The following is a 19,223-nucleotide window of genomic DNA, read 5'->3' as shown; positions in this document are numbered from 1 at the left end:
GTCTTACATTTTCTTGCTATATTGTTCAGACGTACTAAATGATTTTAATATATCTCTCATTTTACCAGAGATTGATCTTAAACATCTTTAGGTAGCTTTTAGTATTCAGTACTGATCGTGCTTTTAAAATACATTCCTAAAATTCTACCGTATTGGCTATACTATAAAAACTCAAAAAAGTATTATTAGTAATAGTAGTATTAGTAGTTCATATTAAATGTTTTCAGCTTTTGTTAATGTACATCATGTGATTAAAAGACCCGTACAGATTCATTTACGAAAGTCTCTAAAAGCAAAGGATGCGGGCACGAAACATATATGAAGTCACATCTCACACTATTCTGTGAAAATATCAAAACCTTTGAGGCTATTGTCAGAACAGTTTACAGATAGTATTCTGCGTATGTTTGTGAAATATGAATATATTCAGTAGTACAAATCCTTTTCCAATCACCAATCGGTTGCCGACTCACACAGCAAATAACGCCCATGTAAATTGTGTGTCGGCAGCTGACAGTTTATACCACGATAAACTCAGAAGAAAACTACGTTAAACTCTTATAATTTAAGCTTAAATTATTCGTTATTTTTTTTGTTTGCATCATTATAAAACAGAAATCTTAATTGAGCGTAGTAATACAAGTTTGGGGTTTTCTGTTACGTAGCTATTTATAGCACTTGGGTTTGTCCTGCTGGATCGTAATAAGGTCATCATAATTCCAGTCCTTCAACCACTGGAAGCCAACTTAATTCAATTAATTTTTTAAAAATTGTTAGTATGTTCTTTTTCTGTAATGTTTACTTCGTGCCTGCCGTCACTGGCAGTGTTTATCTTATGGTGTATACGTGACTCTATTTATAGAAGTGGGTATTCTTACAAAACTAGTTCTCCTTTCAGTTCATACAGAAATATACACAATTCATTTTGATCACGTGGCAACATTCTGACCAGTGGAAATGTCACTTTCCTTTACCAGCTACTGGCATTACAATTATTTAGGGGTTCTTTTTCTTTCTGAGTTTATTGTGGTATAAGCTGTCAGTTGCCGACTCACACAGCAAATAACGCCCATGTAAGCTGTGTGAGTCGGCAACTGACAGTTTATACCACGATAAACTATGAAAAAACAACGTTAAACTCTTATAATTGAAATTTCAATTATTTGTTATGCTATTTTGTTTGCATCATTAAAAAATAGAAATCTTAATTGAGCGTAGTAATACATGTTTGGGTTTTTTCTGTTACGTAGCTATATATAGCACTTGAGATTGTCCTGCTTCATCGTAATAAGGTCATCTAAATACCAGTCCTTCAACCAATGGAAGCCAAATTTATTCAATTATTTTTTTAAAGAAATGGAAGAATATTGTTTTCCTTTAATGCTTACTTCGTGTCTGCCTTCACTGGCAGTGTTTATCTTATGCTGTACACGTGATTCTATTTATAGAAGTGGAAAAATAGTTCGCCTTACAGTTCATACAGAAATGAACGCAATTCATTTTGATCACGTGGTAACATTCTGACCAATGTAAATGTTACTTTCCTGTACCAGCTACTGGCATTGCAATTATTGCTTAGTGAATGAATACTGTCTGTAATTTCTAGATATTCATTCGATTATCAGTGAAGAACAGAGTACGCAAAATTATTCAAAGTTTCATTGATCATATTCTTGATTTCACAATTGTATGTATGTATGTATGTATGTATGTATGTATGTATGTTCCGCTATCTCTTTCTTTCTGTCTTTGCATTTATAGTTTTATTTCGATGGTGGATGTAAGTTCTACCTCGTCTGTTCACTATCTCTCTTCACATTGGTATCCTTAAGTTAATTTATTTCACCTCTAATATATACTCTTTGCATTTACGTAGTCGGGTTGTTAAAGCGTGATGGTCATATCTGCTACTGCGATGAGTGCAAAACGTATTACAGAAGTGCCGGCTTCACCGATTACAATTACCCCGATTACAATTATCCCAGTTACCATTACCCGCATTACATTCACCCTGGTTACCCTGTGGATTGGTATCTTTTCAAGGTAAATGAACGGTAAGCATTAAAATTATTTCTTTTATGACTAATAATAATTTTTCATTGTACCCATTAAAACAAACAAATCTAAACGCTTTCCAATTTAAAATCCTAAAACGCATAAGATGCATTTTCCCCAAATATTTTAGTAAGTAAACACCATTTTTTGTTGTTGAACTAAATATAATACAAATTTAACCATTGAAAAGGAATAAAATGGAGCATTACAAAATGTCTTGATAAATGAATTAACTAAATCATCGTTTGCTTTGACATACACAAAATATATTTTTGTCTGTGTACAAGAAAACAGTTTTCCCCTTAAATACCATAAGCAAATAGTAATTTATAGTTTGCTTTGAAAACTGACCCAGCAGACCCAGGACCTGAAATAATCACGCTTATGGGCATTTTCGAATATCGGTGTATTGAAACATAAAACAGTTTCTTAATAAAATAATCTTCAAAAAATACTTTGAGTTAAGTAACAAAATCGTTTCAGACCAATATGGGTGATGTAAAGGCTGAATTGTTCATTGTAGGGTCCCACCAGGAACCAGCTTAGATGAAATATACAATAAATGGGATCCGTGTTTCCATGGAACAGAAGTGCCAAGTTTGAAATCACTGTTACTCTTGGGTCTTAAAATTCCAGGTGATTGGAAAAGGATTTGTACTACTAAATATATTCATATTTCACGAACATTCCCAGAATTTAAGGTATATTCGTTAAGATGCTATACCATGTAAATTTATTGGAATTATGTTTGTTTTGACGTAATGTTTCAGAAAATATAATTTAAAATTAGTGAATTCCTCAACTAATGGATATTGCAATAATATGGATTCGTTGATATCTTACCGTTTTCTTATCCAACATTATCAATGATATTAGAAGAACAAAACAAAATTAATTAAAGAATAGTTGTTATATTAGTTCGCAGTTAATATTGGCAAAGATGATAAGCATTCAACTTAGGGTGCAATCTCCTCATTGATATTTTAATATAGTTGCCTTTTTAGGCACTACATATACATTAATTGTATGATTCTAAAATGTAGACAAAATAGATAGTGACCAATCGGATTTTAAATGCCGAAAATGTATTTTGATGGATGTGAAAGAAAATTAAATTAACAGCCAGTACAGTCTTCAAAAAAGAGTTGTCCTACTATAAAAGATGTGATAGTTTCAGATGTATATTGCTAGTTAGTTCTGTAAGAATTTAAATTATTTACACTTTATTAACATGCTGTAAACTACCTCTCATCTGTTATTTTAGGTGACACAGATTTGCATGGAAGACAAATATCCGTATTAGAGGGACACGCAAGGGAAAATGATGGACTACATGGTTATGACACGAAGAGGATATTTGTATCGCCAAGTATATGGTATGCCGGTACTGATAACTACGCTCGTCCTTCCTGGTAAGCCTGGTCTTCATGCTTAATCAGATCTGAGCATTTTGTCCAAAATTTGAAACAGGCATAACATACTAACTTTTTGAAAGGAATTTGGGGATGAAAACTATAGATTCATATTAGTTCTCATTATTTAAGCCATCTTGACATAATATCTGACAGTCTGAAATATGGATATAGAACACACAACTTATAAGAATTTGTTCCTTAATCAAGTCAGTATACGGATGTATGCGTCTATGCTCAACTGTGCATGTATGTATGTATGTATGTATGTATGTATGCCTATTCACTTAGAAATAAAATCAAATCGACCGTTTCTTTAATGTTCTAGTTATTCAGTACTAATACATCACGAAGTAAATTAAGTCTGACTAAAAACCTGAGTAACTCTGACATTGTTAAATCTTAACATATTAAATTCTAAATATAAGGACATAAACTATGGAATGTTTGGCTTTATTTATTAGGTTATTTATGTAATCACAGCAAGTTTAAAAGTTTTGCAATCATAAATAAAAATGCATATCGTGTTAATTACTTCCATTCACGTAAACACGTAACTATGCATATTATAAATAATATTACTATATTTATTTCAGATATTCTCAGCAGCTGTCTGAGTTTTGATAAAGTGACATATTCCTCATGTTACTTTTAGTCAGACTGTATTAGAAACAACACATTTAAGATTAATCCTTTTAATTATATGATTGATGTTCTAGCTACAAAAGCAAAACATCTGGCTTCACCTACCGTGTCAAGGTTGTACTGATGGTGCGCATATGTCCAGGAAAATATGTTGCAAGCGGCTCAACAATAGAAACATGGTTTACATGGTTTCTACATAATTTGTGGCGATATCCTAAACATATAATCGAGTGGTCAACAAAAGAGAGAGAGAGCGTTGTCATTACAGGAGTTCTGGTTAAATTTGAAAGGTATTACTCGGTCATTGTATTATCTCAAAACAATAGCAAGATAAATTAACAGTCATTTATGAAGTTTGGTATCAACGTGCAATACAAAATAACATTTAAACCGAAATCAAATTTGCATCACATCAGCACATAACACAAACTGAAATTAACAATTGTGTTATAACAGAATAAAATGCCAAACTGAGTTAAAGATTGCAATGTAACGAAATATAATGCAAAACAGGGATTTTATAATAATAATGTTATAATACAAAATTTATATTGCATTATGACAACATATATTGCAAAACTGTATTTAAGATAAATCGCAACTTGTTATAACAGAACAACGTTTTAATCAGTTGTCATTCAATATTAATCGTAAATGCGGTATTGTACGGGAAATATAAAACATCAGATACATTTGTTTCAGATATAGGATTACATCGCATGCGCTGGAATACATATGTACCTATTTGTATCAACATTATGTTCGAAAGACCGTAGTGAAGAAAATAATCATAAATTATATTACTGATCCTTAGCATCAAATACTTGATACTTCTTCTCAGACTGGTCTAACATCACTCAATAAATAAAATGCATTCCAGGCAAAAACTCTGTTGACATATCCTTTCTTGCTAACGATCAAACATACATTATCAGAATACAAAACTGAATAAATATATTAATGCAATAAACCCTGGAGGAACTTATTACGTGTGCCACATTTAAATCATACAAATATGTATATTTTTGTACGAAAATTAAGAACTTCTTATTTTTTCTTTTCAGGTATCAGTGCACTGGCAACAGTGGACATTCATGTCTCATTTTTTAATTAAATAACAATTCTGATCATAGTAATTGGAATGTAGTTTAATGAATTTGACACATATAATATCAGCAATAGTGTGCATTGAACAGAATCACAACCAAATTTAAAATATATTTTTCTAGAGTTACTGAAGGAGTTCATTGACTATATTATTGTTTCGGTCATATCACGCAGGTTTGTAAGGTGTTCAGGATATTTAGATTTCACATTCAATCTGTTAGCCTTGTAGATAATCTCTGCTATTATACTGTCAAAATATACACGTTATTTAAATTGTTATGTTCTTAAATTTGCAAAGTTACTAAATTATATAATCTCCAACCATTCATTTTCTTTTACGTTCACCAACCAAAATTATGCCATCAACAGTATGAAAGAAAATCTCTACTATCAGCCACAATGTTGGGGACAAATTTCTAGGCCACCATGTCACCATGTCATTTCTATCCCAATTTTGAAATCATATGCCAAATACGATCATACAATTTATACAGACAAAAATAAAAAAGTATGGTATACTTTCAAGAGTGGACATTTATCTGACAAATCTGAGCCGTTTAGCAAAAGTCAATACTTTTCATACCATAAAAACTAGGACTATCAATGCTGAGGATACACTGAAAATAAAGTAAATAACACAAATATCTTCTGAAGAATAAGACTTAACCTAGCATTACTGCTTCTAATTTAGATTGTGTACATAAGAGCAAGGATTCAAGGTCATAAAAGTGCTTCAGATGTTAAGAATGAAATAATCTAAAACTATTTTGAAAATGAAACATTTTACGGGCCTCTCCGGTCATTGTCGTAAAAACTCATGCTTAAAAGTAATAATACGTTTTCTAGTAAATACATTAAGCAGCTGAAAAGACAATAAATGTGCTAATACATCCTATCATTGCTAAACATAGCCTTAGCATTCTAAGTCTGCAAGGGGGCTAGTACTTCTTCTTCTTGTTGTGAGAACTTATTTAGGCCATACATAGTGGACAGTATAACTGTTGGTGTAAGAACCTGGGAAAACACCGGGAAGGACAATCGATCCACAGGAAGCTAGTGGCAAGTTTTCTAACGTACATACATTGGACAACCCCAAACTTGAACCATTGAGACATAGGCAAGACGGCAGTGATCAGGAACGGTGACCAGTCTAGATCACTCGGCTACCGTGGTTACTAACGAGACTAGGATATAATGGGTTTAAATATAAGATAAGAACTAGTGCTTAGAAACAGTTTATAAAATGAAACTAATACTTCAAACAGTATAAATTAAATACTGTTCTTTTAAAACAAATAAAATAGTAAATCACCTGTAACCACAAAACAGTAAAACCATTTTTATGGGCAACTGTAATGATAGATGTCCTGTCTCGAGGGAACAGAAATTTGTAGCAGAAGTGGTAGTCTTTCAAGACAGGTTGTACACAAAGATTATATTTAAAAAGTAGAAATCAGAATAAGTACAGTTTCCTATTGGCCGGAATATAGAAGTAATTAGCAGGATGCTAGAATATATCATCTTGTTAAATTGTTAAATTGTGCAAATAATTGTGTCGAAGATGTTCTCAAAAAGACTTTATCAGATGTCAAAGGAACATCAGGGAAACTTTATTTTGTACGCATTGATCGGTATAAAACTAGAAAGATCTAGCCGCATATTCGGAGATGAATACAATGGACTTTGCAGCAAGAAGTCGTTGAATTAGCTTGCAAGATCAGTTTAGACGTCAACAAATTTTAATTTAGAGCCACCAAGTATTATTCACCGTATTTTATTATCCACCATAAGTTTCAGTGGCAAAGTTTATGATTTGAAAGTTGTGCCGATGATATTTTTGCATATTTACTTTTGTATTCGCCAGCAAACCTATTGCTTAGTGCGACCGTAATATAGACTACTATTCTGAATTCGTTAACATAATCCGCCATGTTCAACCTTGGTTTAGATTATGTGTTGTATACCTGCTTGTACGTAATTTGTTATTTTGAAGATATATTTGTACATTTCTAATTAACGTTAGCGCAATTGCTAGCAACAAAAATAACAGACTCTTGCAATATCTGTAAGATGTCTTGAATTAATAAGCTCGTGTTTGATATCGTCGATAATATAAAACAAGACATTCCCGTTGTTCTATTTCAAGGTGGCCAAAGAGACCCGTTGCTGCCAGAAATATACACATGCTTCTCGCTGCTCTTTTGTACCCTCGGCCTTAGCTTATTGAAATATCAACTAGTCACCTCCGTGAAAGAGAAATAAGACATATCGAATTCGGCAAGAAGCTTTAATTAAAACAGAATATGCTTCTCTCTTCGGGATATCTCTTGCCACCTGTACAAATATGCCTGATGACAATGTAACCATTTGTTTTGTTTCGAAACTAGCAGCTGATTCTGACCGTGATGGCCAAACTTACGGCTTATCACGTTGTGACTGCGGTGGAGGAGATTATATATCTAGTCTTCTGTTTATATTTAAATGAAGATCTGGCATGCTCTCTTTCAGCATATTGTCTGCGTCTCATGTGGTCAAAATAGTTCAGTCAGCTTCTGATGCTTGTTGAGCGGCAAGCAAAATTACATGTATCATGCACGTTGTTGAATCGACTGCGCTTACAAAGATTTGGCTTGGTATATGTATAGATTCCTAATTCTGCAAACGCTAACTTGATATCTAACGATAATTTTCCAATAGTCTTTGTATTTCATGACGTGGTAGTAATCTCCTGCTATCGTGTTTCAAATATTATAAACTATCATCAAGTTATGGCCGCTCATGATCGTTATTATCAGGAGAATCTGACTCTGCATTTTAACATATCCATTGCCCGAAGTATCGTTCTCGATATAACCTTCAGTCGACTATTTCTTATCGTATGGTTTTATTTCCTTGGATTGATTTCGTCTAAATTGCTTTTTTTCTTCTTCTAGGGTTCTGTTCAGTTTATGTGTTCTATATATATGTATCAGAATGATTGATTCATTGCTTAGTTCATATGGTACAGTGATCTCTATCTTACTGAGGCTAAATGAATCCATGCCATTGCAAAACATTTTACCTTATTATGATTATCAAAGTCATCCTGCACAAGATTGCTCTCATATTAATGATGGAAACATACTATTCATATTAGCGTCTATTTAAATCGACCTATATTTAAACTAGGTTTTTTTGTAGCACCAATTCTGACTTGACGTGAGAAGCATGCCTTCAAATTCTAATTCAACACGCACTTGTTCAACCTCTTCAAGCTGCAGAATTCTGAAATTATGACAGTATATATATTCCTGGTATTGAATATCTAACGTGCCCAGCACGTCGTAGAAGACCTGGTAGGTGCTGGAGTATACAGACGTTAGGCGATAGCTGATGAACATTCGAATATTGCATTTTTATGTGCTTTTGTTAAAGTTTCCTGATTGACTGATACATTTTGATACACCGCTCTTCGTGTGTACACCCGCTTTTCTAACCTCAACAATAGGCGCATTAATATTATATTAATGGACTATATATCGCAGCATATAAAACGATCCGACTTGTTCCTGATGCAAACGTTAACTACAGTGATTTAGATTTCAGTCGCTCTGACGTCATGTGAGTATATCAGTTGGTTGCAGATGGTTTATGGATATTTGTGAGACGTTTTATGACTTATTTGTCCATTCTCTGTCTCTTATAATAGTTGACATAATAACATCAAAATTGGAGTTAGTGTAAAATTGAGATGAGCAGCATAGTGCATCCATGCTTGGTCGCTGAGACATACTAATTAGGCTTTACTGGATTAAAATGGTTGCAAATGGTGCATTGGCTATAATTATATCAACTTTTAACCTATTGCCACCAAACCGACAACAAATCTGTTCAGGGTCTACTGATAATTGCTTAAAAGGGTACTAATTCTTACTGTCTAGTCCTGTCAGGGCTCCTATATGAAAAACATATTTACATAAAACGTGCAATGTGTGTTTCTATCATATTTTGTTTCCATGATATCATGCAAAGACCTAACCTTATGTAACACACATTGGTCCAAACACTCTAGGTCAAACAGTACGTGATATCGACAGGAATATGATGAGCATTCCAGATACTCGGAACTTTATAGAACGTGAGAAAAGACAAATACAATATCATACATTTTTCAATACTTATATCTCTTGTATGATCTTGGTGAGTGACATAACCTTATCTTTCTCTTGCTATTTTGTGTTGAAAGTCTTGTGATATTTGGAATTACTTTCCAGGAAAATGTTAATTCATGTCCAACAAATGTCGTGGTTTTAACTATTTATCGACATCGAAAGTAAACATGGTATGAATATATATTTTGAACATCTTCAAGTTTTGACATCAGAAATTTTGATGGCTATAATCTAGGAGACATGTCCTTCTCAAAATATTTCTTTTCAAAATAATCATATCAATAATATGGGATTAAGGTGTCCAGTTTTGCGTATCGGTCTTTCTGAATACTGTCTCCATTTTATAACGCCTTCTCTACTGACTTATTAGCGTAATCTATACATCATGGATGAACTTGATGTGATCATTATTCTTCACATAATGTGGGTCACTATGACTTACATGCAATCATGTATTGGAACCAAATGGTCGAAAATAGCGTGTGTACCCTTATTATATCACCTTTTGACCCTTTTTGCCACCAAGTCTACAATACATGTGAATGTTACTATTGACAATGGATTGAATTCATGTCTACATTCTCGTTATCAGGACTGCTAAAACTATATGTCATATTAACAATATAGACATAAAACATGCACATACAAATGAGTCATTGCATATGTCTACTAACAGTGAAACTTACGATGAAAATGTTTCAAACCATGCATTTATCCTCCCTACCTAAAAATATTGTTTAGACTGAAACATCCCTAACACAATATTCGATTCTAGTGATCATTCTGTAGCTAAGTTTGGCTTGGAAAGGGGCGAGGTGGGTCGTTGAGTGGAAAGCTGGAACGAAAGAGAGGCTGACTTTAGACAAAATGAATTTGCATTAGCAAGAACAAAAACCAAATAAACTGAACCAAATTTTAGGCAATTTTACGGTGTTGAAGTAACGCAATGGTTGATTCAATAATCGAAACAGACCATTCGATACCGCGATATAACGTAAATGGTAATGACTAACTCTAACTGAACACAATTGCTAATGACAGATGCTCATCCGTTTCATTCAAGATAAGACAGAAAACGTATACATTCTACTAAAAGGTTAGCGCTATACAAAAAACAGGTATTTGGTTATTACACAACTTACTATGTTGTTTGAAATGTGAGTTAAATGTCACAAAATGTATCTAGTTGTGTCGGTTAAGGTTTCAACTATTTGTTCACTATTGATGAAAATGAAATGAAAATTTGTAATAAAAACATGTGATCAGGAAGAACGTATTATTCAAGATGATCTGAGTTTATCATTATAATAGCCAGAAAATGAACCTAATATGATAATACAATTACACATTTAGACAATCAAAGTGAGCAAATTAGCATTGTCTATGTATTGTGAGAAGCACATATGTCTGAAATGACCTACTAATACACAAACACATTACTGTCTAACGGATAAAGTGTCATTAGAGGTTTACTATTACATTCTGTTTGAATTTTTATTTTGTGTTAGTTGTAAATTTAATCGGTTATCATCATGCACAGTTTAAATTGCTTGTGTGCAAATTCAATTTGAAAGCCTTGCAAATCAATACTGACCACAATATAAATCTTTTATGTGGGAACTACTGGGTTCTCGAACTGAGTTTACGTTTTGAAATAAACTAAGAATTCGAAATAACACCCATCTTTTTTCTTTATTGTTTTTAATCGAAATGTAAATATAAAAACAAAAATACCTAAACTTACATATTTGACAACAATGAAACAACTTGTCAGTAGCCATTTTATTTACATTGCCTGCACTTTTAAGGAATGCAGTTTTATAATTTATTGTATCTAACTTAAACACACAATGAACGACATTCATTAACCCGTCTTAGATTGTATCAATACACCAAGTTATATTACCCTTCGTTTGGAACACTGCTGCTCCTTATGTATCCACTGGTTTTAAAAGATGTTCCTGATTGTGATACACTGTGCGACGGATGATATACCTGTGATAACGTTAGTAGCCATTACAACAATTGCTGCAACAGTTTATTCATGCAATAGTTTCGGCCTTTTACTTAATGTTAGTTTATGTCGAACTTTTAATGGACTGTTGCAATATATTCACTCTCTGTGGTAGAGTTCTACCTACTTGTACTGACTTACTTCAACACATTTGAACAACTGCTGCTTTACATTTGTTCTGTTTGGGTCTCTTTCTTTGATGACGTCTACTTAAAATCTTTATCATGTTGATAAATTGGGGTATCAAGTGAAACTGATCATATGTTTGACTTTAAAATTTTATTATTTAGATGAGCTCATTATTAGTTTTCCTCCAGAATAAACTTGCAATGGAAAATGGTTTTTAACCGCTGGTGGAAGTTATCTTTGAATGCTTTTGTGATATTCGTTTACTATTTTCTTTGATGCTCCAATTTCTTAATTAAGGACGTTCTTTTGTGTTTATTGCTTGTATCTCTGTTTAACCATAACATTTTATCGATTACCATTGTAGAGCAGTAGGTTCCTGAGGATATTCATATCGTGTATTGGCCTTTTTTTTATCCTGATATATAGCTTTACTACCTTTTGGTACAACCTAGTGCTAGATACTTTTAACTGAAATCTGAGCTTTTGTCATAATGTTTAACGTAACAGAATGGCATGTCATGTATTCTAAAGCTTTATTTTCTTTGCAGCTGGTATTTTACTTACTCAAGTAAAAGTACGTTGTTTTTCTTCTCCCAATATTTCACATCCTCAATATCTTTAGTGAAATTTACTTTATCACCGAGTACAGGTTTAATAGTTGTATTGGTAATAAGCATTTTCACCAACTTTAGTTTCATTAGTTTGCTATCAGGTAATAAAGTCTGGAAAGCTCAATTAGCCCATTCTTTCTTAAATATTGTTACCATAATATTCACTATATTATATAACATAATGCTTGCTTGCTGCCTTCACTAAATATTTCTCAAATGTGTGAAATAAAAATGTTTCCCAGGGACATTACAAAATACGAATGAAAGCTCGATGAATGTTTGAAGAAAATGTTTAATATCTCAGAAATGTTGTTACGACGTTAGGTCTTACACTCTGTTATAGATAGAAATGAAACCAACAAGTTTAGTAAATCAACCAATAATTTACTTCTTTTAAAAGAACATTTCAAAAGACACTTACATTATTGTATATTAAATCCCAGATAATCCTAATTTCCTCCCACAAGTCCAAAAGGAATTGTTCTGAATGATTTCTAATAATCTTGAAAGTCCTGATGTACCAATAGTCTTCAATTTCCTGTTGTACATATATATTTTTAATGTTTCGAATTACCAAAATAATGCAATTCAGAATGTCTATGAAGACGATCTTAATCCCAAAGTATCTACACATTAAAAAATGTCAATGAGCACCTCGTAATTTCATTAAATAATTTATATAAATAATTCCCCTCCGATTATATCTGAGTACTATTGTAAAATTAATGCCCAGAGACTAATATGAAAACGAATTAATATTTGTTTAACAAGTCATCTAAATGTTGTAAATACCCAGTTGACCTACGACCGAATAGTCATTTACAGGACAAGAAAAAAACCCAGTTAACATGGCATGGTAAAACCTAAGACTCAAGCCCTCAATTAGGGACAAAACTAAACACAATCTAGACACACATTACAATATACAGAATGGAGTGTGTAGGTGAGCACGCAGTGCTGTGTAGTAAATATGTAATCAATATTTTCTATAGACGTCGATTATTCAGCTGCTTGATCTGTCACAAAATCAGTCCTTTATTGGTGTTCACAGCGAAATATTATTCTAGAATTCATGCGTAGTGCAAACCGTCATATACTCGATCAAATTAAATCAGTGTTGGCAGATAAATTAACAGACAATCAATGAAGATTTAAAGTATCATTTATTTACCAAATTTGGATGGTAAAACAGACAGATGACTGGGCAATACAAGATTCCATAGTTCTGAAATTATTGAATACCAGCGTGTGTGCTATATAATGAAATTTGTGTGTATCAGTCTGTTTATCAAGCCACCCGTTTGTTTGTGTGACTTATTAAATCTAAACCGCAAAGTCTATACCGACCACACAAACATCTTTATCATTTAGAATATTTTCCATGTGAAGAACATGTAGCCATTTCTTTCATATACAATCTTCCCACATATCATGTTGATAAGCTTAACAAATATTTCGTAAAGCACACGTGCTGTCTCTACATATTTTGTGGAAATGTTTACATTTTTGAATTGGTTCAAAGCACCACAAAAGTTTCAAAATATTGGTTTTAATTTCTATTTAATAGCATCAATTGTGGATGGGTTGTGTTCATGAATTACTCCAACATACGCTCAGTCCTCAACATGCATTTTCTCCTGGACGTGCCATGTTTCGCGCCCTTAATCTGAATTTTAACGCTTGCATTTTAATATTGCAAGGAACTATTAGGGCTACTATATTCATTTTTTAACTGTATCTCATCAGGTTATTCATCTGTGTAACAAAATATATACATTTGTCACTAGTAAGATTTTTCTAAGAGTGCAAAAATGTATCGGCAAGTTCTTCCATTGTCTGTGTCTGAACTAAATGACACGTAAGACTGTGATGTGACAATTAGGTCAAGGTCGATCGTCTGTGTATTAGTATTACTAATTATTATGATTATTACTATTATTAGTATTAGTAATAGTAGTAGTAGTATTACTACTATTATTATTATTATTATTATTAATTGCATCAGTAAAATATTGTATTGCTTTTAAATAAATATTGATTGCAAAACACTTCCAATTAATGATAGCAAGAATGTTGACGTAGTGCGCAAGCAGGAAAATTCAAGGTCATTCATTGAAATTACCACATTGAAATGTATAGTAAATTTATAAGAGACCGTTTAAGGCTATTTCACAAGAACAACGTGCTTATGTCTTATGTTTGAAGTAATAAAGTGCAAAAGTCAATACTATTTATCTTCCTGTTGGATGTTTTTGTCTAGCGTGACATAAGAAGTGCATGCTATATTAACCTTGTATTTTTACATTATTTAGCGTTCTTGGAAATCTATGTTGTACGTTTTCTAAATTAAAAGATAGAGGAAACCAAAGTGTGAATTATAGCTCTGGTTTGTGCAGTTCACAATCACTCCAGTATCGCAAATATCACATAAATTAATTAGAATATTTTTATTTTGTTTCTTGTGATTTTGTATTAACTATCATTTCTTTTAATAAGTCTTATTCATCACTTACTGATACTGTCAGCAAACACGGGTTAGCTAGCTCATGACGTCCGGATCTCAAAACGAGCGCGCCAGATTGCGAGAAACATGGAGCTTGAATGAGAGACGTGCAAGAATGTCCAGTTAGCGTTATGGAAATATAGTGAATCTTATATATCCTGGGCCAATGCCCATTTCTTCGAATTTAAAAAGTACCCTACCTATAACAAGTCCAAAATGACAACTCTACTCTCTTCCAAACATTTTGAGAACATGACAGGCCAAAAATTACATCACTGATACCAATTGTACATTCGATTAACACCATTTTTACTTAGTACCAACTATATATCATACTAAGTAATTTGGTGCAAACTATGTTCAATATGTTTAATTTTATACATATCTAATTTGAGTATAATTTTCGCCCAAAACTGTAGATTGGATTGACCACTAATAAACAGGATATCGATATGGCAGAACTTATTTGTGTTTATGAGGCTATATTCTACTTTTAGATAATGAGATAAAAAGGCTTCCGTTGAAACATTAAATAATCCCACAACATTTTAAATAACATTTTACGGGTCCAACAGAGCCCTGCCTTGAGTAATTCTGATTCAAACTCCCTCTCTCATAAATAAGATGCCAACAAAGGCAAACTATTTTCGGATAAAATCTGCCTATAACAAACTTACCCATAGCACCTGAGTCCATGCTGCGTTCTTCAGCAGCGAAGGATTAGTGGCCCCTGAATACTCAGCTTTTAAATATAAAATAATAACATATATATAATATAAAGAAAAAAGAAAATTTGAATAGTAGAAATGTGATATTGTTTACAGACCGTAGGTTTTCTATACAACAATAAAATAAACATGTTTTGAACGACCATTGTCAAGTGAGACCATATTTCGTTAGTGACCATATGCTAAACGCACATAGATTTTTTGCTAAATCTGTTATTGTTCCATCCGTTTTCTCAAGGAGTAGCTTAACAAATATGAACTTCTGAGAGAGTGACAGGTGTAAAGTCAAGTTGTTGGCATTTGCAATAGGAACAACAGGTATAGTTGTGGCAAACCTCTATGTTACTTTAATGTACTGTGCCTGAAATTGCCTTGGATATTATACTTGTAGAAAGTGTAAATGAACGAAGTAATACAGCTAAACAAAATCTTTGCTCAAAAGTCTTAGAAATTCGACCTGAAAGTATAAACAAACATCTTTAGGAATTATTAAAATAGGGAAACAAAGTTAGTCAGACATTACCAGATTCTGAAAGTGCAATGAATGATTTACTAAAAATATAAAATATGAAAAGATATTGTCTTTTTCGTACAATTTACCCCAATACCTAATTTACAACCATCAACATAATACATGAATAGTGAATTTAATGTTATTATAAAAATACCTCAGATTGACAATGCCTATGTTAACGTAGCCGCTATACCCCAGTGCTGATAAACCAGGGAAGTTCTTTTTCTTTAAACTCATAACCTTGTGCAAAATACGAAACTGTAGAATGCCATCTAATTGACAGTTTCATCCTTTTAGCTATTCGTAATTTTTAAACCTTTGAACGAATTGTTGCAACATGTTATCTCCGTGTGTGTTAGACGTCTACCGTGTTGTACTATCTTCCTTGAAACACTTTCTTGCTGCTTCTATTTTATAATCGTTCTGTTTGGATCTCTTTATTAGCTGATTTTTATGTTAAATCTTCGTTATGTTGTTGATACATTGAGGCGTCAATTGTAACTTATTATACTCTTAACTGGAGAACATGAAATGTTTTTGTTTTAATTGAGACCAAGACTCCTCTCGTTTTATGGATAATTGTTTTCATCGCTGGTGGAAGTTATATTTTATGTTATTCGTCAACCACTGTTTCATATTCTCTTATTTCTTGATTAAAGATGTTTGTTGGCGTATAGTGATTGTATCTCTATTTGGTCAAAATAACGTTATTGATTGTCTTTGGAGATTGGTGTCGTGATTAGATTTTGTTTCGTCCGGATGTACAAATGTTCTGCCATTTTGATTAAACATACACTTATTGTTAGACGCCTTTAACTGAAAGTTTTACTCTTGCCGGCTTTTATAACATAGGAGAATGTCTTTTAATTTGTTCATAAATCGTATTGCCTATCTAGATGGCATTGTGCCTTATCAAAGACAAGACTTTATTTATTATGCCTTCTGTCTGTCTTGTGAGTGATTAAATCTGATGCAATAAAATATCTACAGAGAAGAAAATCATGCAATTATTCCCTGTAATCTTATTTACATGGAACATAATGAAAATAAAAATTTAATTAATGTCCTCCACACCCACCCACCCATTAACACGTACACATAAACATATAAAGGCACAGGGTGAGATAACACTGGACAACAAATTTTTACAAAAGTCATGTTACTGAAATAAAATTAGTCAATTCTTATCAATTTTTATGTGCTGAACACGAATATGACAGTCAAACTGCAAAATTGGCTCTAGTTTTTTTTGTAATCTGCAAGAAATTAATGTTTACATAACGAAATGCATTCCAATAGTAAAAGGTCAACTGTAATAGCCTACCTATAAAAAATCAAGTCATTGACTACATCTTAGATTTCTTCGCCTGTCTCTTGTACAGCTGTTCGGGAGCATCTCTGAGGAGTGTCCAGCAGTAGTCAGCCAGCATTGTAGTGGACCATTTTCCCTGGTATCTTTGTTCCATTGTTGCGATATCTTGATGAAAACGTTCGCCGTGTTCATCACTAACAATACCACAGTTGCTAGGAAAGAAATCCAAATGGGAATGAAGGAAGTGAATCTTTAGAGACATATTGCAGCCAAGTTTCTTATACTTCATCAACATGTCTTCTACTAGTTCCTTATAGTTTTCTGCCCTAACATTTCCGAGGAAGTTTGTAGAAACTAGGCGAAAAGCATTCCATGCTTGTTTCGCGTCACCTTCCAGCAAGTTGTTGAACCGGTCATCTTTGAAAAGCTCTCGAATCTGAGGACCCACAAAAACTCCCTCTTTAATCTTTGCTTCGCTGAGTCGAGGGAATTTTTCATGCAGGTATCGGAATGCTGGCAAAGTCCGGTCAATGGCTTTCACGAAGTTCTTCATCAAACCTAGTTTGATGTGAAGGGGTGGTAGCAAGATTTTCTGAGCCTCAACCAGAGCTGGGTGTTGGATATTCTTCTCTCCAATGGCTACATTCTGCCTGTGAGTCCATTCCTTCCTCATGTAGTGCATTTCCCTTGCTCGGCTATCCCACTCGCATAAGAAACACATGTATTTTGTATATCCTTGCTGCAGTCCCATTAAAAGGGCAACTACCTTCAAATCACCACAGAGGTGCCAGCTGTACTTGTTATACTCAATGGAATTCAGTAGCTGCCTTAAGTTATCGTATGTCTCTTTCATGTGGACAGCATACGCTACTGGAATAGATGGAAGAATGTTTCCATTGTGCAAAAGCACAGCCTTGAGACTCAGTTTCGAAGAGTCCACAAATAGTCTCCATTCTTGTGGGTCATGAGTGATTTTTAAAGCATTCATGAGGCCCTCAATATCGGAACAGAATATCAGATTACTTTCCTTTCTGAAGAAAGGCTCCAATTGCTGGTGGCGCTTTCGATATGCAGTAATTGTGACATCTTCTTCTAGAAGATTCCATTGTTGGAGTCTTGATCCTAGCAATTCTGCCTTGTTCTTTGATAAGTCCAAATCACGAATCAGGTCATTTAGTTCTTCCTGTGTTATTCTGTGTGGGGTTGATGATGCACCACAGTGAAAATCTGGATCACTGCATGCTGATGGACCAGGAGAAGAACAGGTCGACTCACCTTTGTCTTCGTCAGATGAATCAAGAGAATATTCTGCTGGAGGTTCTGGAATAGGAAGTCCCTCACCATGTGGAACTGGTCTCAATGCAGACGGAATGTTTGGGTAGACTATTCTCGACTTCTTTCGCTTCGTTATTCCGCCGGAAAGAGGAGGAACCAAGCAGAAGTAACAGTCATTTAGGTGGTTGCTTGGCTCTCTCCACACCATTGGGACTGCAAACGGCATTGATGACCTTTTGCAATTCAACCACTGTGAAAGCTGTGTTGTACATGTAGCACAGCATATATGCGGAGCCCAAGGCTTGTCTTGGTCACCAACCTTGCATCCGAAGTAAAGATGATATGCCTTCTTCACTTGAGAATTGATACTTTTCTTCTGGTTGGCAAATGTCACTTCCCCACAAATATAGCAAAAATTGTCCGCGGTATTAACACACTTTCGAGGCATTACTGTTCTTTATTGTACGTAAATGGATAAAATAATAAGTTTTATGTAACAGTAGCTTGAACTGTCTCGCACAACGTCTAAAATATTTTAAATGCTGAACCTATCTGATTGGGCTTTATATAGTACACTGCTTACGTCAGCTTCAGCAGCCGCCTGGCATTAGTATAATAGGCCTACACATGTATAGTACACTGCTGACGTCAACTTACTTCAGCAGCCGCATGGCATTAGTATTGCATTGCATCAGAAAATGATGCAATCAACTGTGGATGATGTGAGCATGATGGTATTATGCAATGTTACATCATTATTCCGGATG

The 19,223-nt window shown here is 33.7% G+C and overlaps 1 protein-coding gene across 5 annotated transcripts in view; it reads left to right on the top strand.

The window, feature by feature from the left end:
- The window catches only part of LOC149787102 (neuralized-like protein 4), an 88,349-nt gene that overhangs the window by 17,372 nt on the left and 51,754 nt on the right, over positions 1 to 19,223 (top strand). For 3 of the 5 annotated variants that reach the window (XM_089977616.1, XM_089977619.1, XM_089977618.1), the window contains 5 exons: positions 1,877 to 2,054; positions 2,579 to 2,691; positions 3,320 to 3,467; positions 4,187 to 4,402; positions 5,177 to 14,483. In XM_089977616.1, coding sequence (XP_089833742.1) covers positions 1,877 to 2,054; positions 2,579 to 2,691; positions 3,320 to 3,467; positions 4,187 to 4,402; positions 5,177 to 5,222 — 701 coding nt within the window. In that variant the 3' untranslated portion in view covers positions 5,223 to 14,483. Of the gene's footprint in view, positions 1 to 1,876; positions 2,055 to 2,578; positions 2,692 to 3,319; positions 3,468 to 4,186; positions 4,403 to 5,176; positions 14,484 to 19,223 lie in introns of those variants that run through there. The other 2 variants (XM_089977620.1, XR_016425085.1) reach the window with 2 other exon arrangements.

Source organism: Sinohyriopsis cumingii, chromosome 12, assembly GCF_028554795.1.
Source record: "Sinohyriopsis cumingii isolate HCF-2022 chromosome 12, ASM2855479v2, whole genome shotgun sequence".
NCBI lineage: Eukaryota > Metazoa > Mollusca > Bivalvia > Unionida > Unionidae > Sinohyriopsis > Sinohyriopsis cumingii.
The sequence above is the reverse complement of the archived record's forward strand: the minus strand, read 5'-3'. Positions and strand labels throughout refer to the sequence as shown.